The 25,061-nt window shown below is 43.1% G+C and overlaps 1 protein-coding gene across 3 annotated transcripts in view; it reads right to left on the reverse strand.

Annotated features, from left to right (window-relative positions):
* POLR1E (RNA polymerase I subunit E) overlaps window positions 1-23,628 on the reverse strand; it is a 31,146-nt gene extending 7,518 nt beyond the window's left edge. The window contains exons 1-10 of one of the 3 annotated variants that reach the window (XM_059724511.1): window positions 23,518-23,607; window positions 21,665-21,853; window positions 19,978-20,081; window positions 13,901-13,977; window positions 9,211-9,296; window positions 8,478-8,533; window positions 5,824-5,968; window positions 2,738-2,845; window positions 1,991-2,087; window positions 1,768-1,901 (exon numbers count right to left, since the gene is read on the reverse strand). In XM_059724511.1, coding sequence (XP_059580494.1) covers window positions 1,768-1,901; window positions 1,991-2,087; window positions 2,738-2,845; window positions 5,824-5,968; window positions 8,478-8,533; window positions 9,211-9,296; window positions 13,901-13,977; window positions 19,978-20,043 — 769 coding nt within the window. In that variant the 5' untranslated portion in view covers window positions 20,044-20,081; window positions 21,665-21,853; window positions 23,518-23,607. Of the gene's footprint in view, window positions 1-1,767; window positions 1,902-1,990; window positions 2,088-2,737; window positions 2,846-5,823; window positions 5,969-8,477; window positions 8,534-9,210; window positions 9,297-13,900; window positions 13,978-19,977; window positions 20,082-21,664; window positions 21,854-23,517 lie in introns of all 3 variants that reach the window. The other 2 variants (XM_006272083.4, XM_019490746.2) reach the window with 2 other exon arrangements.
* Window positions 23,629-25,061: the final 1,433 nt, after the last annotated feature.

Here is a 25,061-nt window from a genome sequence, read left to right on the forward strand (position 1 = left end):
GTAAACTTGGTAGGTCCCTACTTATGGGCTTTCAATCAGTCTTAGGAATCCAATGGCCTAAACCATACTTGAAAATAGGATTTCAGAAATGCCTGAACAGTCAGGAATAAATACATGTCATTCTATAGTTTTTTTTAAAAACTAATTAAACGACACGGCTTAAAAAAAATCTAATTTCCTTTTTACTCCTCAGACTGTTTACAGAGGTGGTTAGCAGTGCAAGTCTGAAGTTAGGCAGAGTAGGGCAAGGTGGCACCTTAGAGACTAACTGGTTCAGAGAGACATGAACTTTCATAGGCAATGAACCTACTTTGCCAGATGCTGATGTCAGAGGTTCATCACATAGCATTGGACAAAGTAGGTTTATTGCCTATGAAAGCTTGTGCCTCTCTAAACCAGTTTCAGTACCATCCTGCCCTACCTTCTGCCTTACAACTGGTTAGTTTTATTTTTGTTTTCAGGCCACTTGTACCACTACCCATGAGTCAGAAAGTCAATAACATTCCTTCTGGATTCCCAACACATGGGGAGGGTAGGGGGGGCGGGAAAGGGAATTGTAGAATTTCAATATAACGTGGCTTGTTTGTTTAAAAGAAGAAAATGTTTCATGCTGAAGTTTTCAGAACTGCCTAAGGAATTTACCTGCACAATTCCCACTGATAATGATGAGAGTTGTCCATTTAAATTCCTTTTGAAAAATCTCAACCTAAAGGTTTTCTCTGGAGCCATCAAGAACTGCAATTATTGCATCTTTAAAAGTAAAATCCTTCTGGATGCCATGGTGAGCAAACTACATTAGCTGGAAGCAGTGGAACTGAAGCTGGTTGGAGACTAAATATGCAAATGAAGTGGGTCTGTAAGCAGCTGCAAGGGAGCACAGCAAGTGTTGCCACCTGTCAAGACCATATTGAGTGTCTCATGATGTTTGATTTCCAACCAGTTCCAGTCATTATTTTTGTCTTTTGCAGGTTTTGTGAATCCCGTGGAACATTCAAGATTAGGAAGTTTCATTCACAGGAGCGAAGTACAGCTAAGAATATATATAAAGTATGAGAAAATTATTGCATGAAAATAGTTTTGGGGGATTCAAGTCCATGTCCTGACTCATTCACAGGAAGGGACTATTTAACTGACAAGGAAAAAGGAACAGCTTAGAGGTAGATAGGATTAAGTCTAATAAAATTTTAACATCAATGAGGAAAAAAGGACATCATGTTTCTCTGTGTAACTGCCTTAAGGAAAAGAGCTACCAGTCTGTAGATGTTGCCATTTTTGCAAAGACAAAGAAAACTGCAAAGTCTTGAATAATTGTGGCTTTTTCACTTTAAGACTTACTTTTGGCTCACAAGAAAATGCAATTTATATTCCTAAATGGAAACTTGTTTCATCACTAGAAATATGCCAACATGCATGCACCACATGCTTCATCACCTCGGGGGGGGGGGGGTGGGGGGGGAGGAGGGAGGAATTAGTGGGGAAAGAGACCTTTTAAATCACATTGCTTATAGGCTGAGATTCTTAAAATCATTCTAGGGGGGATTGAACACCTAGCTTCCACTAGATGTGTCTAAACTCCTTTGACTGCTTTGAAAATATCACCTTAGTACAAAAAAATTAGCTTTGTCTGATAGGCACCTGTTAGATTATGTCTGTCATCTTGATAGAATTCTAGTTTTTCTGGACAAAAGAATCCATTAGTTACCAAATGAATCCCAATGCATTGCTGAAAGGTACATGGGGGAGAAAGTTCTTTTGTTATCAACTTACATTTCTTCTTAATCACCTTTTTGTAACTGAACTTGATAAGGGTATCCAGGAACCACAGGCACCGTGCCTTATGGTCTCGGCTGCTCTCATCTACAGGCATAGACTTCAGTTCTTCTAGAACAAAGGAACAGAGGCTAGAAGAAAGAGGAGACACGCATTAGAACATGAAGCATAAGGAAGTGACCACTATTTTTGGCTCATCGAGACGTTTAGACATCCTTACCTCTCTTCTTCTGGCTTCTTAAGGATCTCTTCAGAAGTAAGATTAGTAAGAGCTGCAGCTGGAGCCTGCAGGGCTTCATATTCAGCAGAGGAGATGACTGGAGAAGTTTTAAGAAACAATAAAGAACAACATCTTGCCCTCTCCTCTGAGGATTAAGAGGCTTTCAAACAGTGAATGTCACTACACCCCTCTGAGACAAGTTAGCAGCATATGTGTAAAGGACAGAAAAGAGTTGGTTTTGTCCATTGCTGTACAGCTTACATCAACAGTTTACATCAGTGTGGCATGCTGTTTGCAGCCCTGCTAGCTGGGGAAGACAGTCTATGGGTAGGGGAAATGTAATCGTGGGAACTGGGAATTAGGTAAGATGGATGCCCCTGTAGAATCGATTTAGATTTATTCAAAAATTTCTCTTGGCTCACCAGTCCAAATTCTAGCCCTTGCTCTCCATAAATCCATCTGCCATTATAAGTGCTTTGGTGCCTACTCAGCAGGTACCATACGGAAAGCAGAAAAATCACTTACTCTAGAAGAATCAGCCCAAGAAGCAAGACACTGACTTGTAGTTAAATACCTCACAGCAGCATGACAAATCCTCCACCCCTGGCTCATTGTTCATAAATGGAATGGACTCTCCTCAGCAGACTCATAAAGGCACTGCCAGGACCTTGCTCTTCTCCCTGGAGTCTAAAGCTTTACCCTGATGCACTCTGGTGAATAAGCAGCATGATGACCCAAAAAGGATACGGTCCTCAAATCTGTAGACGTTCTCTGGTTTGTCAGCCTCTTCATGACATGGAGGCAGGAAAAGAGAGACCTCCTCCACATCGTCCTGAGCTGCATCACTGACCAAAGCTTTCAAAGTAAGAAGGAGACAAGAGTGAATACATGAACCACCGCTAATAAGAAATGGAAGAAAAGTTCAAACCAAACAGTTGCTTTTAACTCAAAGGGAATTCCTTGCTTAAAATGTGAGGATTGTGGTCTGTGTAACAGAAGCTTTCTATACGAGGTAATAAATCAATTTCTCAATGATATTTTTCAAATTTTTCCTCTTTTTCCTCTCTAAGTATAGAAGGAGGCAGGGCAGAGATGCATCTTACAGACTAACTAATTCACAGATGCATAAGCAAAAGGTCACTTCATCAGAAGTTACCTCTCCCCAAGTAGAGTTACTTACAGTACACAGAGCATCTTGCGCATACAGAACACAGCAATGCATTTCCGACAGCTCTCTGGAAGAGGAATCCAGCTTTTGGTGGGTGTTTGTCCACAGTGAGGCCCCAATCCCTCATTAAAATCTCTAACATCACAGTAATTTATATTTAGAAACTTAAGTCATATATATGTTACTCCACAGTTTTATTGCCAGTATTGTCCCTCCACTGCTGTTACGCCTAAGGATTTGCAATCCCCACTAGGGGCAATGAAGGGAGATGGAGAAGCAATACTGCAAGGCAGCACATAAGAAGAGTCTAGGTTTCTACTGTCCATCTGACTGATCTAAACCTACATCGAAAGAATGGATAATCTGCAGGTTTTAATGCTTCTGGAACAACTGGTCCTTCATGCAGATCTAAAGCAGTATCATTCTTAAGAACTTAGCAAGTATGATCAGCATGATGGACTGGTCTTTCTATGAGACTAGGTCATGCAATAGATGGGGAGACTGATTTTCCAAGATCTTCTTATAGTTGGATGTAGGGACTAGTAAGGAAAAAAGGGTTCTTTCATGGCTGTTCAAATTTCCCCAATGCCACTCCTAAAGAACAGTGGCTGGTAACCTATGGCCTGCAGGTTACCAGCCAAGCAATCTGGCCAACCAAGCAATCATAGGAAATTAGGGTTGGAAGGGACCTCAGGAGGTCATCTAGTTCAACCCCTGCTCAAACAGGACCATCCCCAACTAGATCATCCCAGCCAAGGCTTTATGTAGCCAGGTCTTAAAAACTGCCAAAGGTAGAGATTCCACAGCCTCTCTGGGTAACCTGCTCCAGTGCATTACTACCCTCCTAGCAAGAAAGTTTTTCCTAATATCTAACCTAAACTTCCCTTGCTGCAACTTGAAATCAATGCCCCTTGTTCTGTCATCTGCCACCTCTAAGAACAGTCTCTGGCTCCATCCTCTTTGGAACCCCTTTTCAGGTAGCTGAAGGCTGCTATTAAATCCCCACTCTGTCTTCTCTTCTCTAGACTACATAGGCCGTTATCTCAATGTTTCCTCGTAACTCATGTCCCCCAGCCCCCTCACTGTTTCTGTTGCCCTCTGCTGAACTCTCTCCAATTTATTCACATCCTTTCTGTAATGGGGGCCCAAAACTGGACACAGTACTCCAAATGTGGCCTTACCTGTGCTGAACAGAGGGGAATAATCACTTCCCTTGATCTGCTGGCAACACTCCTGCCAATGTAGCCCAGTCTGCCGTTAGTCTTTTTGGTAACAAGGGCAAATGTTGGCTCATATTCAGCTTCTTGTCCACTGTAACCCCCAGGTCCTTTTCTACACAGCTGCTGTCCAGCCAGTAAGCCCCCAGTCTGTCACAGTGCATGGAACTGTTCTGTCCTAAGTGCAGGACTTTGTACCTGTCCTTATTGGACCTCATGAGATTTATTTTTGTCTAAACCTCCAAATTGTCTAGATCTCTCTGAATCCTAACCCTACCCTCTAGTGTATCTACTACTCGCCGCAGCTTGGTGTCATCTGCAAACTTGCTGAGGGTGCACTCCATTCCATCTTCCAGGTCACTGATGAAGATAGTGAACAAAACCAGCCCCAGGACCAACCCCTGGGGCATTCCACTTGATACCAGCTGTCAACTAGACATCGAGCCATTGACTACTCCCCTCTGAGCCCTATTGATCCAGCCAGTTTTCTATCCACCTTACAGTCCATTCATCCAACTCATGCTTCCTTAGCTTTCCTGTGAGAATGTTGTGGGAGACCATATCAAAAGCCTTGTTAAAGTCAAGGTACACCACATCTACTGTTCTCCCCACATCCAGAGCCAGTCATCTCATCATAGAAGGCAATCAGGTTGGTCAGGCATGACTTGCCCTTGGTGAATCCATGCTGACTTCTCCTCCAAGTGCTTAGAAATGGATTCTTTGAGGACCTGCTCCATGACTTTTCCAGCAACTGAGGTGAGGCTGACAGGTCTGTAGTTCTCTGGATCCTCCTTTTTTTCCTTTCTTAAATACAAGCACTATATTTGCTCTTTTCAAATCATCTGGGACCTCTCCTAATTGCCATGAGTTTTTAAAGGTGATGGCCAGTGCAATCACATCGGCCAACTCCTTTCGGTGCATGCCATCTGGCCCCATGGACTTGTATATGTCCAGGTTTCCTAAATAGTCCCAAACCTGTTCTGTTGCCAGAAGACTAAGGTGAAAAAGGCATCCAGTACTTCAGCCTTTTCTACATCCTCTGTCACTAAGTTATTTTCCCCATTCAGTAACAGACCCACACTTTCACTGATCCTCCCTTGTTACTGATCCAGCCTGTGAAACTGGGACCTCTTTGACAATTTGGAGACAGGGGATGTCCATGGCATTTCTGGAGAGGTTCGCACAGCTAGGAGGGAAAGCAAGGCTGCATCACTGAGAGCAGTGGTAGCACTTATGACTGTGTTGGCCTGCCTTTGGACTTAGCTCTGTTAAGACAGCCCGTGGCTCCAAAAGATTGCCAACGTCTGACACATTTCATACTCCTGACAAGCCTGCCTTCTTCCTCCAGTACCTGGGGTCAGCATACTCTCATAGGAGATAGGGGGAAAGAAAGATGCATCGAATCATAAAGTCTTCAAAGATTTTTCTCTATTATTCTCATTACTTACTAGCTACACCCTTTGCACCAATGATGTTTTCTGCTGCTCTAGTTACAGCCATATTTAAAGTCTCATTGCCAACTTGGTTCATTCTTCGAGAGTTCAGGGCTCGTTTTTGCTTGTTGGAACCAAAAGCTTCAATGCATGAATCCACCTGTATGAGAAAGAAATGCAAATTATTGTGCCGAGAAAAGAAGGCACACCCTTTGGAAAGCTTTGGCGGGAACCTTAGGGAAAACATATCCTGAACTGGAGAAGTTGCCAAGGGGTGGTCAATTATTTCAGCTGGAAGGACACTAAACGCATGTTGAAGACTTGTAACTTGCTTTGTCTGTCCTCTCATTTCCTCCCCCCTTCCCCTTTCTCTTCTCTCTCTCCTCTGTTCCCCCTCCCCAGTCTCTCCCCTCTCTCCCCACCTTTCTCCTCTCTCTCTCCTCCCCACTCTCTCCTGTCTGTCTACTCCCCACACTTCTCTTCTCTCCCCATCATGTTCTCTCTTCTCGCTCCTCACTCTCTCTCTCTCTCTCTCTCTCTCCACTGCCCCAGGATGGTGGTGGGTCAGTTGTGGATACAACTAGCAGGTTCTGTGTCTGGGCTCCCAATCCTGCCTGCGGTGTCCACAGCTGACCCTGCTGCCCATTGGCTGGGGCAGAAGCTCCGCCTGGGTCCACAACTGATGCTTGATGCTGCTGGGTGGAAGCAGTTCTACCTGCCTGGCACCATGCGGAGGCTGGAACCACCAGCAGCCCAAGAGCTAGATCTAGTTAAATGGTGGACATCCTCTCATGAGCCAGATCAAATCTGTTGGCAGGCCGGATTCAGCCCATGGACCATATTTTGCCCACCCAGTATAAAAGAAAGTTCACCCTCTTCCTCTCTTGAAATGAAATACATTTCACAGTCAAAGTTATAAGTAAATAAATTCAGCTTTAAATCATCATATAAAGATCAACCAGAAAAGAAATATATTGATTAGCTATATTAAAAAAGAGTAATCACTATCATGGGGTAGAAATAAGTTAATAAAAATGAGTTTAGGACATACAATATCTTGTGAGTAGACAACTCCCACACTGCCCACACTCTAGAAAATCTGAACAATACCCTGCAAATATGTCATTTCATAACCAGCCCCAGGTTAGCAAAACTACAGAAGCCCATACATTTTGATCGGATGAAAAACCACTGGTTGGAGCTGGTTGCAGGACCATGGCCAACAGCCCAGATTAAGCAGGCCATTATCTAATGAAATGGCAGATTAGACATGTAAACAGGGATTTCCTACACTAACATTAAACTAACCAAATACACAACACAGTGGATGAGCTAATGCTCCTTGTTATTAAGCTCCAAACCATTTTTCAGCTGTGCACATGCATGAGGGTTTTAATATTTATTATTTCCAATATTGCAGCAGTTTGCTATGTTTGCAAAGAGTCTTCTTTGGGGAAAAGTGCTTTTCCTCAACATGCACTGTGAGAAGTCCCATTATCTCTGAGATTACACACCACAAGTTAGACATGTAAATTTATGCTAGAGTGGAAATGTTAAAATGTTAAATTCAGATGACAATTATAGCTATGTTTTGCTGAGGCAAAGAACCAAACCAGCTTGCTATTTTCTAGGTATCAATTTGTGGACAGAGCCTAACAGGAGTGGATGGGGGGGAGAAGGGGGTGAAGGGGTGCACGCACTAATGTAGTCAATGCCCCCCACCCCTGCCCTTTGATTCCTGCTTCACCAAAAAGCTTAAACCAACTGCCAGCAGTGGCAGTAGCATTTCTATTCAGGCAGTACTGAGGCAGTCAATTGACTTTATGGCTCATTATACTCCACCTGATTCCTATTAATCTCTCTTCTCTCCACAGGTGTTAATGACCCACTCTCCTTTTTAATGGTCATGATGTTCCGTTAATCACAATATTCTGCAATTTGCTGTCTGTTAGCCATTCCTGGCAATCTCTCTCTTCTTTTAAACAGCCCTTCAGACTGTTTTTAGTTCCAGTTGGAAACAAACTCAGGTGTGGTAATATTTACTTAGGAGAACATTAATGCAGGTGTGGAAATGACTGACAGTGCTGGATGCACTGTAAAGATGCTCAACAAGGCTAGATTTTATTTTACAAGTCTGAATAAGAGATGTACATTTCACTGTCTTGACTACAGGAATAATAAAATAACATATTTTGACTATTTTGCCTAGTTTATTGTGTTTTTAACTTAATTTATAATCAGTGACCATTTCAATAAAATTGTATTTGGTTTTACTTTGATCTTAAACTGAATAATATACTGCTGGGCCCCTAGCATATTAATATATCTTCTAGCATCTCTTAACTGGAAAAAAATATATGTTATGACATATGCGATAGTGCACTACACAATCTGCACCCCCCATTTCAAAATCTGATCTGCCCATGGAGCCCAATCTGTTGGTGGCTTGTCCTGTACACGCTAAAACCACTAGACAGGAGCCATACCTAAAATAAAGATAAAGATATTCTATTATGTCTCTTCATAAGAACTGCTGAACTTCAGCATAGGTTAAAATGATAACTTACACCCATTAATGACAAAACTGAACACCTCAATCCCAGGCAAATATAATTTACCATGATTAGCTGGGTAATTATGTTAGAAAAAGACTGGGTTTCAACTTCTACCTTCTCTCTGTAGGATTTACTTTGATAATCTGATAGGTCATCTTCTATTACATCATCTACAAAAGAACAAAAATTAGTACATGGGTCTAACTGGGTCAGTCAGTAACATTTATGAATTCAGCAATCATACTGTTATATTTATGTTACATTAAAACTTAGCAAACTAGTTCTCAATTTCTCATGCTTGACATGATAGCAAATGAGGGCACAAAGGAAACAATTCACTGAGGATAAAGAACATTCTCCTCTTGTTTCCTACTGAAGAACTTCTCTGTCCAAGGGTTATATTATTACCCAGAATGCTGACAACATAGTCCTCCATACTAAGCAGAGGACATCATCACTAGTTTTCTTAGGACAGAAACAAGCTCACAGGTTGCTACTGATGTAAATGCTTCTATCTCCCAGCCTTTTAACCTCCTTTCAAAGTATCACTTCATAGCTATAGTTGTCCCATTTACCACTCTGTGTCTTTCCACGCTGTACTTACTTCATTAATGTACTGGAAATAAGTGTATTGTGGGCACTTATTCCAAAAATATGGCCTTAAGAAAATCAATATGCTCTTTTTTGTCCTATATAACATAACCAAGGAACCAAGAAGGACGCATGTAACGTTGGACACTTAGAATGTGGAGAAACGGTCACATTCAAAAACAGGCCCCTAGCTAAGTGCAATGTACACCAAGTATAGAGGTACTTCACAGGACTCGGTGTAGTCTTTTCCACCCACCTGACAACAGTGGCTGCATATTGAACAATTCTGCATTATAAACTTCCATCTGTCCAGAGTCCTTGTCTAGCACACCAACAAAGTACCTGTGGGAAATGATTCAGCATAAGTGAAATATATTATTAAGATTATATGGCTCAGTACTTTGCATGGACCACTGTTACCGCTAAACTGCTCTGCAAAGACCAATTTTCCAATGCCTACAAACACCTAGACGGTCACAGTACGAAGATCTATAAAAGTTGCATTGAAAGCTTTATTTTTATACTTGTGAGTTAAAACTAAGGCATTAAAATGAACTCTGAAGCACGCAGAAAGGGTGTCTAGATGCCAAAGTGCCAGCTTCCATTCTACTCTTCCTTTGCTTTGCCTATAAGGACCTCAATGATTTCTCTAAAAGCAACCCCTGTATGCACAGCCCTTCACTTTGGGAGTCCATGGATGAAGTTTTTCTAAGGCTGCTGGGGGTCAGGACCAGCCACATTCAGTATTTCAAGGACAGTGACATTTAAAACCCTAGTTCTCAAACACAGATTTTTTTGTTTCAATTATATCACAAGTTGGGCAGCTCTTCTGCAGTTTCCTTTGGTTCTTGGAGCAGAAATTCAACATGGTTTATTCTCCAATTAAAAATGCATCTTTGCCTCTACGCCTGGCAGCTTCCCAGAAACGGACTCCAGGAGTTTAAGGAGTTCCAGGACCTTGTCATTTCTTTTAAAGAGATTCAGAGCTACCTTCCTTCACAGCTCAATTTCAGAGGAGATAAGATAAGGTGATTCATGGATTCAGTGATTGTGACCGCTGGGCCTCGAACATCCGGTCACATGCAGCCTTGGTCCGGGCAATGGGTGGCGTACGCCTTGCAGACTCCCGTAAACTGCTGAGTACCTGTTCACTCCTGGAGTAGTCTTCCCCTATCTCACCTGCCACGACTTTGAATGTTCCCAGTGGGGGAGTTGACTACACAGGGTCCTTCTGCGGCACACAGTCTGCCCGATGGTCACTTGCGGGACTCCGCCACCCCTACACCCCAACCGTACGCCACCTCGATGGATCGCTCAATCTTCCTGGGCTACGTCCCCCTTCTTCTGTAGCTGTGGGGCCTCTCAGGTTTCTTCCCGTCCTGAGTATCAGCTCCGGAGGCTGATTCACTTACTCTGTCATGGGCGTTCTATGATTGGAGGTCCCGGTCGTGGAAGCTCACCTAGAATGAGCTCCTGCCCTCAGGACTGAATCACAATGAAAAGCCCTACAGGCCCTGCACCAATTACTCTATTTACATAAGCCCATCCTGCCTCTCAACCCCTTCACATGGGGAAACACAAAAGAAAAACACAAAAGAAAACCACAAGACAACACGTCTACCGTTTTGCTGGGAACCTGGTCCCTTACGATCAGGTACTGGGTATCTAGTTCCCTCCGGTCTAACTAGGGTATGACCCCTGATTGGATCCTATACCCGTAGCCTCCTGCTCGGGTTGTCCTTTCCCTCTTTTCAGCTCTTTCTGAAAGCCCTGTGCTGCCCCACTTCTCTCCCTTCTGGAGCGTCCCCATCCGGGTGTCTCGTGGTTCCTCTGTGTATGGCTGGCTACTTTCTGTGTTCAGGGTAGGTGCCCTGCTTTTCCGTAGCCCTTCCTGTTGCTCCTGCCAGGACCTTCCCAACGGGGCTACTTCCTCCTCCTCCCAACTGTTCCCAATACTCCCGCTTGCTATGTTGTGGGTCTTCGTATGCCCTTCTCTGCTCCCCCAGTTGCTCCTGCCTTTGCAGATTGCAGGGGCTGCTTCTGGCTTGTCTCCAGCGCTGACGACCTGTTCCCTGCCGCCGCTGCCAAGGCCAGCATCAGGAGCTCCTCTGGCTCCTCGTCCAGTGCTCCTTCCCTCCTGAAGGATTCCCGGAGCGGGTCCTGCGGCCACACGCTCCTCCGGTCCGTTCTCCCTCTCTCCATTCTTCCGCCGTCAGCCATTTTTATCCCCGCTGGCCGGTGATTGCTGGTGATGTCTTCGACCAGCCTCAGCTGGATAAAGACGCGGATAACGAGCCACATGGGCTTCTCTTCTTGTTCCCGCTGCGCTGCAGCTCCTGCTGTAGGTAAACAGTTTTTTCTTGTTTTAACTTTTACGTTTGTTCCCTCTCCCTCTTGTTTATTCTGTTCCCCATAACTTTCTTTTCTTATTCGGGGTCCTTCCTCCCGTTCTCTCCTGAGACAGTGATATATCAATCCACTTCTGACCAGACCTCCACAGCTTGGCAAAATGTGAGCTACAAGTGTCTTCTGATGGACTCCTCCTTCTCCAGCTAAGAGACCACTGATTTGATGACATACAGGAAGTATACAGTTGCTCCTCTCCATATGACTTGGGATTTGCTCCTCTCTGGGTTACTTTTTAGACTGAAACTAGTTTTGGGGAGATGATGCATGACTACAGCGTAACACTAGCCACTTATGTATGTGGGGGTCGGGGGATGAACTCTGTACATTTCAAAATAATAGTTCAGCTGCAGCTGTAAATTCAGATAGATTGAGTCCTATTTGAACTTCAGTTTGAGTCCAGTCCCTTGCTACTACATGTACTACATCATATAATTCCTTTCACAAACCATCTTAAATGCAGCTGTTTTATCCCACTAATTACTCTGGCTGGGAGTTAATTCCAGAGCCCCACTGCTTTGATAGAATACTCCTTCTAATTTTATGACTACATTAATTCACTATTTTATACCTATTTATTCTTGTTCCAAAATTGTCCTTTACCTTAAATAGCTCCACTTTCCTTCCTAATGTTTAGTTACTGGTGTATTTATGGATAGCAAACCTATCCATAGCTATCCTATCCAAGGCTAAACAACCCAAGCTTTGTTAATCTTCTCTTGCATAGGATTTCCACTCCCCTGACCATCCTTGTAGTTCCTCTCTGCGTCTTAATGAGTTAAGTAGAATCAGTATAATCTGTCTTTAAATCAAATTAAGGGGGTTCTTGCAGAGTTTAGCCAAGGACTAAAAAGAACAAAAATACTAGCTGCTCACTAATAACATTCAGAAGGCTGTTCCAAGGACACACTTGGGCTGCTAGCTGCTAGAAGAATTACAGAGGTAATTCTATCATAGGATTGCAAGGAAAATTTAACTCTCAGAAGACAGTGAAGACCAAGAATTAAGAATGGAAGAGTCTGAAGACCTTAAACATAATGACAGAAGGTCAGAAAGAATGGGCAAATTAACAACCTGAGCCCTATGTACTGTGGAGCCTCAGAAAGCCAACTTTCTATCCCTTCTGCTTCAAGAGTTATTCTCACATTAACCAGGCACATGTCTAGGGCCCTCCAGTGACTCATCCACGGATCAATTAAGTCATTAAAACTGTCTCTTAATCATACAAAGTGATCCGAGTGTTCAGAGAAGGGGCCCTAAATCACTATAAGAATGGCATATCATTGATATCTGTAGCATAAATGTTCATTAGACTAATTGGTTCTGAGTTTAATTCTCTAGACAAAGTATAAAACTGTCCTTAGAGTCTTGATGCAACCATGGTATCTTAAATTAAGTGCTGTCAAAATTAAAGTCAGATCTCTAGTCATTAGCTTTGAGAAAGAGAAGAACAAAAATACATGACCAGCATGTAATCTCTTTAACCTTTTAGACCATTTTAGTTGGGACTTTCCTACTTAAAAAATTAACAGTAGAAAAAGTGTTAGTTTATTTTAATCAAATAGTTCAGAGCCAAATTACATCGAGAGATTAAACTTTAAAACAGCGTCTTCTGCCCCATCTTACCTTGCATGACTCAAAACAAAAACCTAACATAATTGTTCCCCTCTGCTTTATGTGTTTGCTTTCCCCCCTGCTACAATACTTCAGTTGTTAGGTGGCTTGAAATCAGTAATCAATGTGAGGTGCACAGATGAAAACAGGACTCAAATAGATTAATTGGCAAATTTAAAGGGAAAAGGCAAATCAGATTTGGCCCCCAAATTTAGCTCATAATCAAACTAAATCTTTATAAACAGTCTACAACAAAAATTTACCTTCAAGATTTGAGCTGTGGACCCCACAGGTGGATACTTCATCTATCTACCTTAAAACAAGTTTAATTTACTTTTTTTTAAATCAAATCATTCAGAATCAATTTCATTAACAGAGCAAAAATTATACCCCTCTTCCATGGCAGGATTTCAGTAGCTACTCAAGGGATCTGGATAGCCAACTCGCATCAAGTTTGACCTGATATTGTCTCTTAGGGACCATTTTTCATTTTGGATGAGCACATATCACTTCATCTAGTGTTCATGAGAAGGTAAATGTGCAGGTTAGAACAGATACATTTCACAGTTCTTGGCTCCATCTGGATAGGATTATTTCACACTGACCATTCATGTATATACCTATTCTAAACATCTGTGTGAAAACCAGACATTCTCTTACTGTTCCTAAATCAAGCAAGACTTGAGTACAGTATTTATAAAACTACTGGCATTATTGCTGGATGCTGCAAGAGCCACTCACATCTCAGTAGGGTCACTCACATGTTTTCTTTTACTGTGCACACACAGTTTGAGAACAGTACAGGCTCAAACATGCTCGACTCTTATGTGGAACAAGATTTCCAAAAATTAACTGAAATTCTGAAAAGGGTAAGACAAACATCTCAACTAAGCAGAACAACAGCTTCCCCAACCTGCAGCACATACTTGCACAGGGAGTTACATTTCAAGGCGCTCGTGCCAAAGTTGTTTCCCACGTAAGAAAGCCTTTCGGTCTCTGAAGTCTAAAATGCAGGGAAAAAAAAGAGCTTTAGTGAAAGACTACTCTCAGCAATAATTCTTCTCAGGGACTAAGCTTTTTGCCAAGCTATTAAGTCCTGTTTTTCTTTGGTGCCAGATTTGTTCCGTGTGAACAGGGTAAATTTATAACCTGTCAACTTTTAGGGAAACTTCTTCATCAATCGTATAGTCATTTCCCAAATAACATCTTTTAAAAGAAAAAGAAAAGAAAAAAGGAAAAAAGAATAAATGTCTCCTAAGGCTGAAAGAGTTCTCTCTACACCATAAGATGTGTTCCAATGATGAATTGCCTTCAATTTACCAAGGATTATAGTGGATTTTCAATAACTGGCAAGTTATAAATTAAGATTGAATGTTTTTTTCTTAGTAGATAAGATGCTGTTCAAGTAAGAATTAATTCAAGAAAGTCTTACGACCAGCACGGTACAGGAGGTCAGACTAACTCAGTAATTCTCAACCAGAACGTTGTGAGATCCTTTGAAGGGTGTTCCTTTTAAGGGTGTACAGCCCCTATGTGAGGAGGTAACTGCTTGCTCTCCCCCTACCTGGCACCCTATGCCTGCCCCAGCATCCTGAAGACAAGCAGTGCCCATAGGTGCTCTTCTGGAGGACTCCTGCTTGTGCTGCTGCCCTACCCTGCCCACATGCTGGTCACCACTGAGCTCTGAAAAGTACACTTTGCTCCAGGTGGGTGGGAAGGCATACATCTGTGCTTTTGAGCCCAGCACCTCCCTTCCCCTACTCTTCCCATGCTCCTGGAGCCTTCCTCACCCAACTCAGGCATATATCAGGTCCAGGGCGGAGGCAACTACTATCCTGGAGTTCTTAAACAATGTGAAAGCAAATGTTTGTTAATGCTAGATACTTTTTATATGCCTCCTCTTGTTTATGACTCACTTTCAGTGCTGAACTAGTGAAGACATTGTTGACTCCGCTTGAATTAGAACAGGGTTGTCCAACTTCTAAGCAGCCAGGGGCCACATTCTGTGTGGGCTGCACCAAGGGGCCACAGGCAACACAGGCACCCCAGCTCACTGGTCATGGACTCTCCAGCCGCAGCATGCTGTGAAGGCACTGCAGCCGCAGACTCCCCTGGACACTATAGACTGTGCTGCACTACCTTGCCCTCTATAGCTGGTACAGGAAGGAGAAACCAGAGGAGGTAGAGGGAGCCCACGCTGCAGCAACTCTAGCTGCTACAATCAGAGTGATGGAGGGGAATGAGGGACAGGTAGGAGACTGTAGGCTGTAAATTAACTCCTTGTAGACCATGAGTTGAACAGCCCTGAATTAGAAGAAAGTTAACTGCTGCAGTGATTTCTGCTGGCTTTTCTTTTCTTTTTGACTAAAGGATTTGTTTCTTTTTTAATGCGATTGTAGAAATGTATCAAAGCAATATTCAGTTTGTGATGTTGGTCATAAGAGACAATTGACCAAGTCAGCTAATATTTAGTTATGCTATTATAAAGAATTGTTTAGGTTGACTTAACATCTTCACAGGACCACACAGTCCACTGCAGGGCCATTTTAATCCATCCTATGCATTGTGGCAGGATTTCATTATGCCAAAAACAAATTCTGAAGGTTGTCAGTTCTCAACGTGAATATTCCAATGGCAATAATACAATAGCTAATGCTGTTGAATTTTTTTTAAGTAGTTTTAAACTTGGTGTGCTGTGAGATACTTCTAAGGGTGATGCGAGGTGTGAGGAAGTAAGCACCATCATGAATTAACATTTTACCTGTGGTGCTGCTAAAATTAGAAAAGTTATGGATGTTGTGCCTTGAGTCTAAAAAAGCTGAGTACCACTGGACTAACTAATCAAAACCTAGCCTTATAATCTAGCAATCTAAAAACCTGAAAGGAAGGCAAATGTTATATGGGAATTATTGCCTTCATAGGTCAAGTTAGTATTTGGGTTAAATTCTGAGCACATTTATTGTCATAATGAACTTTGGCATCTCAGTAAGGTAAATCATAGTAAGACACCTAGGTTCTCATGTCTTGGAAGGCATGGTTTGTAGTAGTAAAACTGTAACTAATTAGGATAAATATATTTTTTAAACATAATCCCCCTTGGTATTAATTTGATGTGTTATTGCCAAAGCTCTAGTTGTACATAGCCTTCCAGTACAATTTTTCAAAACGTCTTGAAAACTAATTCTTTTCCTGGACAGAAAATTGTGGCTCCCATCTCAGCCCAAAGGTGTACTTTTGGGGAAACAGGAACGACAGTAAAATCAATATGGCAATGTAATAATGCAAGCCACAACATAAGTTTCAATGTGCACATGCACATACACAGACCCGGACACATTCTTAATAAAATAAACCTCTCCATGTGCCCATCAGAATCATAAACTGGTTGAACTTCAAAACTATCATTTAAGACACCAGCTCTGCAAACTGGTTGCAATTTATCCACATCCAGCAACTCACAGACTTAGGGGTTAGATTTAAATATATATATATTTGTCAATCCACAGTATAAAATTTCTATCAAGTTTTTGACGGAATCATTTATAGAACCACTGAGTTGAATACCTATACAAGGCTGTGTAACTCCACAGTAACACAGCTAAAGCTTTTCCTTTTCTGGTATAACTTGTTTCTCATTCCATTAAAATCAACACAAAAGAAAGCTTTTGCATAAGACAATTTAATCAAAACAAAGATTGCAATATTGAAACGTGAGAGTACATAAATTAAAAAAAAATTCCATGTATTTTTGCAATCGTTATAACCTGTATGGCTCAGTAAGAAATTGTTTAAAAAAACTATTATTACTAAACATTCACCCCAATATTTATAGGCTGAATCACTGTTACTTTAAGAATCCCTAACTGCACACATCTAATTTTCCATTCTTATATATAAATATTTCATTTTTAATATACAGTCCAAGGCAATTCAAAACTGAAGTATATTGAATTAGCGAACATTTGATCCTAATTGGTATAAGCATATAATCAACAATAATTTCATTTTGTAATTTATCTATTGTGTCTCTTAAATTCAATTTTAAAAACTGTAGCTAAACTGCATAGTCTACACAAAATATTGAACTAGCAAAAGTATGGAGTTTCATTCTATTCATGCATCTGTTTCTGAGCTTTAACACAAGAATATTATGCTCTAATACCGGTCAGAAGTCTGATGTTCAGTGCTGCTTCTTATGATTACACTGACATCTTGTGGCTTTGTATACTAGACTCCACATGTACACTTTATGGAGCAGGGAAGTTTCAAGCCTCAATGTGTGAACCATATTAACAAGGGACATGCAGACAGCTTACTCAAAGGTTCACACAAAGCCTTCACCTACCCCATCACTCCAAATTTTCCACGTAAATTTCTGCCCCCACCTTTTTGTCCATTCAGTCCTATACCTATTGCTAAAAACAAACAATCTTGCAGCCCTGAGTGGCAGGGTTTTATTTTAGGGCAGTGGTTCTCAGCCTTCTTAGGCTCATGGCATACATATATAACTTTTCTTAAGTTAGTGGCACCCCATTTAAAAAAAAAAAATGTATGCATTAAAGTGTGTAAAAAATAACCTAACTGGAAATGAATTTTTAAACAAACTGGAAAAAACATGCAGGAATAACGATAATATTATAACTGCTCTGACACACATGTATGGTTGGACTCCATTTGAGAATCAGTGCTGTAGAAAGATACTATTACAGCTCCTGTCACCATGAGGTCTTAACACCTTAAAACTTCAATGTATTTATCCCTGAAGCAATATAATGAGATTAAGGGTCAGATTCTACAACACAATGAAAGTGTGAAATGGCACTCAGGGGTTTAAGTGTGAGGTACAGAACTCGGACTCTTCCATGGAAAATAAGATTCCTTCAAGGAACAAAGGCTTTGTGCAAAATATCATATGTTGTAAGATTCACAATAAAACCACAAATTTGTCCAGCATGGTGCAAACTGCTCATTTTCAGCATATTGCCTAAAAAATGAGAGGAGAGAAAGGGTGGGAGGAAAAAAAAAAAGCAGCCCTATAAAATGGGGAGAGGGGAGGTTCTGTCCTACAGGGAGAGGCGCCTTTGTAGGGCACATGGGTCCCTACTACAGAAAGGGTCCAGCCCATGAGGTGTGGTACAGTGCAGTGCAGTGCGGTGCAGCACAGCTTCATAGCAGTTCCCACTGGCTTGCCATGGGCCCTGTTCAAGATTCACTTTGAGAAGAACCACCTGGAGTGGAATCTGCTGCCTTTCCCAGGGACCAGGGGAGAAAGGTTCAGCTTGGCTCTCCTAGCCAAGAGCTCCTGCCTGACTCTCAACCTTCAATTGCAGCTTCAGCCTGGTATCTGAAGGAAAGAATATCAAGTGCAATTCCTGCATTGGGTCCTAAAGAGACAGGCAGAATCCTGTCTTCAGAACTGCACTGATTTATGCTGCAGCCACTTCCAGGCTTAACCCAGCACTATATCCTGGAAAGAGAAGTACAGCAGGATTGGCGTAGCATCCTTAAAAGGATCTCATGGCACTCCAGGGTGCCATGGCACTCTGGTTAAGAATCACTGTTTTAGAGGTTGAGTTTGCTTTTAATACATCGAAGGGTTTTATTGCCTATTTTCTTCTTTAAATGGACACTCATTTGAAATCTAGCTGTTGTTTTAAAAAGTTCATTAAAGTTGTTTCAGCTACTGTGGATGCCTCTATTGCTCTGCAAATGCAGGGTGTTTCACATTTAGATTTTTAAGAGCTGTTTTTAATGGCTCTCTTAATCCTGGTTCTGTATGAAAAACAAACAAGAAGCCCCAACTAAACTAAGCCTGATTCTCTGTCAGACCTTCAAGAGCAGAAGCATACAACTGGGCCCAATTTTATCAGAAATTATGGCTTTCCATGGAGATTCTATTTTAGCCTTATTTAATCTGGAGAAAAGATGACTAAGGGGGGATTTAATAACAGCCTTCAGCTCCCTGAAGGGTTGTTACAAAGAGGATGGAGCTAGACTGCTCTCAGAGGTGGCAGATGACAGAACAAGGAGCAATGTTCTCAAGTTGCAGCAAGGGAGTTTAGGTTAGATATTATGAAGAACTTTTTCACGAGGGGGGTTGTAAAGGACTGGAGCAGGTTACCCAGAGAGGTGGTGGAATCTCCAACTTTGGAGGTTTTTAAGACCCAGCTAGGCAAAGCCTTGGCTGGGATGATCAGGTTGGGGGTGGTCCTGCTCTGAGCAGGGGGTTGGACTAGATGACCTCCTGAGGTCCCCTCCAACCCTCATTTGCTATGATTCTATGACCAGGGATCCAAAACTCACTATGCAAGAGCCACTCTGAGGGGACTGACAAGAGTCACTTCCACAGTGATCCCTGGTAATGTCTCTGATGGCCAAGAGCTCCCGAATTGACAAAAACGTCAAAGTACCAAAGATAAAGATACAGAACCGTTTTTGTCATACGAAAGAAGCCACTGACAATGGCACACGAAAAACAAAAACCTGATTAAAAGGGAGGGAAGGGTATCCTCCCACAAGGAACATTGGAATTATCCAACTGGATAAGACCCAATCCCACTCTCATCCAATATCCTGTCTCCATATATGGGCAACATCAGATGTTCCAGGGGAAACCCCACAGTTTCATAGGTGGGATAATCTACTTCCCATTTTAGGGCTCTTCTTCATTCCAAATATCTACGCATTGGTTTAAACTGAAAGCATAAGGTTTCATGTCTCTTCCAAAATGTGTTCTTGTTTATCATAGACCCAGATACTGTATATCTATATAGAATTTCTTTCAAGTCTGATTATTTTAGGAGCTATCATTGTAACAACAGTACATTTAAAAAGTCAGACAGAAGTAAGTGTTTTAATTTGACAGTGTCCCCTTAAATATTTCTATAACCTCCTGTCAAAAAACAGCCTTGGTTACAAGCATAAAAACCTGGTTATAAAGGAGGGCCTGTTTGTTTCTCAACTGCAGAACAGAAATAGCTTGGACAACGATGAATAAACTCACCAGGATTCTCCTGTGCTTCTTTCTGGGATTAGTAGTATCTTTGCTTTTGTACAATGTGAAATTCATGTCTTCAGAATTCTGCAGTCTCCCATTTGAAAAATGAACTGTAATAGATTAGGAAGGAGAAAACATTTGAAATGGTTTAACAGCAATAGCATTCTTAAAATAAAAATGTTTACAACAACGCCAGGAAAGATCTTAATCTTATGAATAAAAATCTTGGGCAACCCCTCTTATATAAAGCTTAGTCTTAATGAATTCCAGAAGACATCATCATAAGTAACTTGACCAGAAGTAGAATCCCATGAATTTATTTTCTTCTCTTCTATGTCTATTTTGCTCACTAAATAGCGGCATCTTCTAAAGGTTTGCTTATGCATGAAAAGGACCAGCTAAAAGAGGTAATGAAGAGCAAAATATTTGAAAATAGCTCCTTGTGTGAATGTGGTCCCAGAGTAAAAGCAATTTTATTTCAAATAATTACCCTGCTTTGGAAGCTCACTGATTATTTTTGCAATAACGTAACTTTTATTGTGCAATAGTATCTGCATGGGGATATTATCTACTATTTCCATCAGTTTTCCAGGACTGCAAGGTAACGAAGCGGTAAGAGCAGAGCAAGAAGCCTGACATCACTGTTGTACAACTGAGATAATAGTGATTTTGCCTCAGGCGTTAGATGCCTTAGATTAGCACTTGTGAGGCTAGACACCAGTAACGGACATCACCAAACATGACTTTGAAGACTGTTATTTGCACCAACAGAGAACGTAACTGCGTGTGCGTGTATGGAGGGGGAGGGAGGGGCATATAAATATCAAAGATGAGACCATCTATCTCTTGAGCTGCACCATTTAAATTAGTATTCTGGATGCTGAAAGCATATATATTTCCTCAATGCTTAAAAGACTATGGAAATGTTGTTCCATTCATCTCTGCACATAAGACTCTTCAAAGGGACCTCTCCCAAGCAGGTGCTTCCCTGCTTCATAGGTCAGTGAAAAAGCTGCAAACACTTGCTGCCATAACAAAGCTGATATCAGAGAACAGCTGACTTAAAGACAGACAACCTGCCCACCAAACCACCTTCTAGTTTTACGTGTCTTTTACTGATCATAGCTCAGGATTGCTGGAGGGTTTCTTGTTTAACAGTTAAAAACTTGTTTTCTTCTTGAAATCCCATTGCATAACATTTGTCGCACATCCAAAGTCAAACCAGTACTGCTTGTACAGTGGTTCATGTCAGGAGGCCTGTGTGATGTACCAGTCACCACCTCTAACATGAGAAACAAGCTGGTTCTAGCTATTAGACACACCAATGCTTTGCCTTCCACCCTACTCTCTCCCTTGGTGGCAACAGAGTGAGTCCTGTCCACGCAGATTCACTGAAGTTTAGGGCTGGAAGGGACGTCATGAGATCATTGGGTCCAAACCCCCCTGCTCTGGGCAGGAAAGACTGCTGGGATCAAATAACCCCAGCAAGGTCCAGTCTCCTTTTGAAGATCTCCAAGGTAGGTGCCTGCATTGCTCCCGTTGGAAGTCTATTTCAAGGGTCTGGTTACACCAACTGTGTAGATTTTCCTTAAATCCAGTCTGAAATCTTTTTCTAGGAGTTCATGACCGCTGGTCCTAGTTTTCTCCTGGGGCACTTTGGGGAATAGTTGTTTGCCTAGTCCCTGATGCTCACCCGATATATTTGTAAGCTGTCACCAAATCCCCCCGAAGCCTTTGCTTTTTCATGCTGAACAGTTCCATATCTCCCAGCCTTCCCTCATATGAGTGGCTCTTCTCTGGATTCTCCCAAGCTTCTCCACATCATTCTTGAAGTATGGCACTCAGAACTGGACGCACTACTCCAGCTGTGGTCTCACCAATGCTGAGTAGAGAGGGAGAATCACTTCCTTAGTTTTGCTTAAGGTGCATTGATTGATGCATGCCAGTGTATTGTTTGCTCTGCTAACTGTAGCATCACACAAGAAGAGAGAGCCCTGCCAGTTCAAATTTAAGCTGGCTAGAAACCAGTTATAAAGTTGCAATACATTTTCAAGTGCTAACCGTGCAACCTGTTGGCTCTTTTTAGAGCTGGGTGGTCATTTTTATGGCATGACAATTATTTTGCCTGGGGGGGGGGGGGTTGAGGGGGAGGGCTTGTCTACATTTTATTTATTTAGTTATTTAAGAATATATTTCATGTACTAGGTCAAATGAGCCAAATCAGTTCCAAATCATATCGATTGAGCAGAACTTGATCATTCCAAAAAAAATATTGATTGAGCAGGCAGAACTCAATCATTCTAAACACCATGTATGCTGCTCAACAACCAGCGAGTGTCCTCCATCCCAGCCTCTCACCCTGGCACTTCAGGTACTCCTAGCTCCATTGGCAGCCATCCTATGCAGGCCCAAGCCCAGAGGTCTTGGGATTTGGATGCCCCCAGACATAGGCTGCGGAATGGGGTGGGCCACCCGCGCCATGGCCCAACCAACTTTTAGCACGTTAATTTATAAAACCAACAAATGTGCAATTATCGTTCTGGTTAAAACTGTATAGCTATTTTTTTAACTGCATAGCTAGCTAAATAGCAAGCTATACTTTTGCTTTATTTGTGCCTGATGGGATGTTTCCGACTGACACATGTCATTCCATAAATTGCCTGTGTGTACGCCACAGCTAATGTTGCAAAAATGCATTAGTGTAAACATAAAGTAAGAAATCAGCAGTGACAGCTATGGGGGGAGGAATGGTTTCTTTGGCCCCCCAACCAAAAAAGGTGTTCTGCAGCCCCTGCCCCTAGATACTACAGATAAACATCCTTGGTCCCAGACTCTTTAGTCTGGGACTTCAGATACTTCCTACACTGGACCATGAGAAGATATTTACTTTATTAGGAAGCATTAAAATTTATGGAAAATGTTAAAGTTTAAGGTTGCAAAGTTCAAAGCAAAGGAAATACAAAAGGACCCCAGTGAGGGGCTACATAGTAGAGGACCGGGGGTAGGCAGGGAAGCACACAAAGTTACATATAAAACATGCAGGCAATTTGAACTTGATGTTGCTACACGCAGCCCATTTGACATATAAAACATGCGGCCACCTCGAACTTGACCCGGCTACATGAAGCCCATTTGAGCAGGTTCACTTCATTAGAAAATGTTAAGCCTGAGAAAGACAGGGCCATAAGGGAAATCCAGAGTGCCCCAGGAGGGACTATCATAAGGGGGATGGGGCTGAGGAAGAGATCGTACACTTGATCTCGCAAGGCCCGCCAGAGGCTGAGAACATTTCTTGGGCGTTTCACCAGTGAACGGGGCAAGAAACCTAAGGCAGGGGCCAGAGCGAGAGAGACTCCGGCTCCAAGAGCACGCAGCAAGGGTGGCTCGGGGTGCCCCCGCCCAAGCACCTCCACCTCTGCACCGCGGCCACGCCGCCAGGAGGCCGCGAGGCTCCGGGCTGCTCCCGCTGAGCCAGCCCCGAGCCCGCCTGCCCACCCGCCCGCGGGGTCCGGCACGTGGCGCCGCCCGCAGGGAGCCCGCACTCACCCAGCAGCGCGCTCTGCTCGTCCCGCGGACCCCCGCGGTAGCTCCAGCCGGCGGCGTCGGCGGCGGCAGCCATGGCGCGGACTCCTCCTCCTCCTGCGCCAGCGGCCGGGAAGGGAGGAGTCTGCGCCGGCAGCTGCGCGCGCCCGCCTGCAGGCCCCGCCCCGCGAACAAAAGGGGCTCGGTGCCTGCCCAGGCTGCTGGGACGCGGGAGCGGGGTGTTGCGCTTCTGCTGTCCTGCCCGCAGCAGCAGAGGGTGGGGCAGTCCCGGGAGAGAGGAGGGGCGTGTGCCGGGCCGCGCTGGAACAAGAGGAGTCTCGCGAGGAGGATTGCCAGTGCCCGGTGTGGCGCGAGGGGCTTGTCTGCTTCCTCGGCGCGGCGGGCCCTGCCGTCCGGACGGGACGGGTCATGGGACCTGCGCCCCGGGGACAGCGAGCCGCGTGCGTCCGCCGGGAGGAGGAGCCCCTTCTTCTTGCAGCGCTTCCCAAGGTCTGACCTGGCAGGGGAAACACCGTGGGTTTGACCAACGGGTTTTAAACCCGAAAGCTTGCTAAGAAAAGGTTTTTTTGCCAACTATTTAAGCTGGTCTAATAAAAAATATCAGATTCACACAAAGAACTTGTCTGCCTGGGTCCACGGAGGCAGTTTTCCTTAAGTGCTCCGCTTCTGGCGTGGTTTAGTATCCCCTGAGATGTTGGGGCTTAAAGCCCGTTTTCTGGAAATGGGAGGCTCCCTCCTAGCTTGCTCCTGCGGCCTTATGGCTGAGGGCAGGCGACACTCGGTGACATCCAAACTCTGAGCCTCCGGCTTGGGCCTGCACATAAGATGCCTGCTAAAAGACTTTGGAAATATCTAAAGCCTCTGGTGGGGGTGGAACATGTTTGCCGGGACTGACTCACAGATTTGGCCTTGATTTGGCTGGGAACATGAAAAATTTATTTTAAAAAAAAAAAAAGCTTTCATAGTTCATAGGTTAAAGGCTTCTCTTCTCCTTTGAGGCTACGTTAGTTCAGTGCTCCTTTGACAGCTCTTCAGCTAAACCACATCCCTTTCAGATGGCTGCTTTGTGTGTGTCAAGCCTTTGCAACCCCTGAACCAATCTGGAAAAACAGCAACCTGGCCCTTCAAACGGAACCAGCTATATTTAACACCAGTGTAAGAGTGGTTTTACTTTATGGTAGTGATTGTCAACCAGGCTCCCGGGAGATCCTTTTAAGGGAGCTGCACAATATTAGCCTTGTTAGGTGTACAAACACCTACACGTGGTTCACGAAATAAACCCAGAGATATCAACTAAGAACTTTCCAACTACTCGGTTGGTCTAATAAAAGATATCACTTCTACTCAAAGAACCTTGCCTAGTGAGATTTCAACTAGGAATCCATGGTCTCAAAATCATTCTGACCTGCTGTAGTTTATCTGAGAGAATCACTCTACCAATTTTCCACAGCAAAATAAAGAAAGAAATTCGTTTTTGAAACGGGGTTCTCTACATTCAAAAAAGTTCCGGGGGGGGAAGTTGGAGGGCTTAAGTCTAAAAAACATTG

Source organism: Alligator mississippiensis, chromosome 3 (genome assembly GCF_030867095.1).
Source record: "Alligator mississippiensis isolate rAllMis1 chromosome 3, rAllMis1, whole genome shotgun sequence".
Classification (NCBI taxonomy): Eukaryota; Metazoa; Chordata; order Crocodylia; family Alligatoridae; genus Alligator; species Alligator mississippiensis.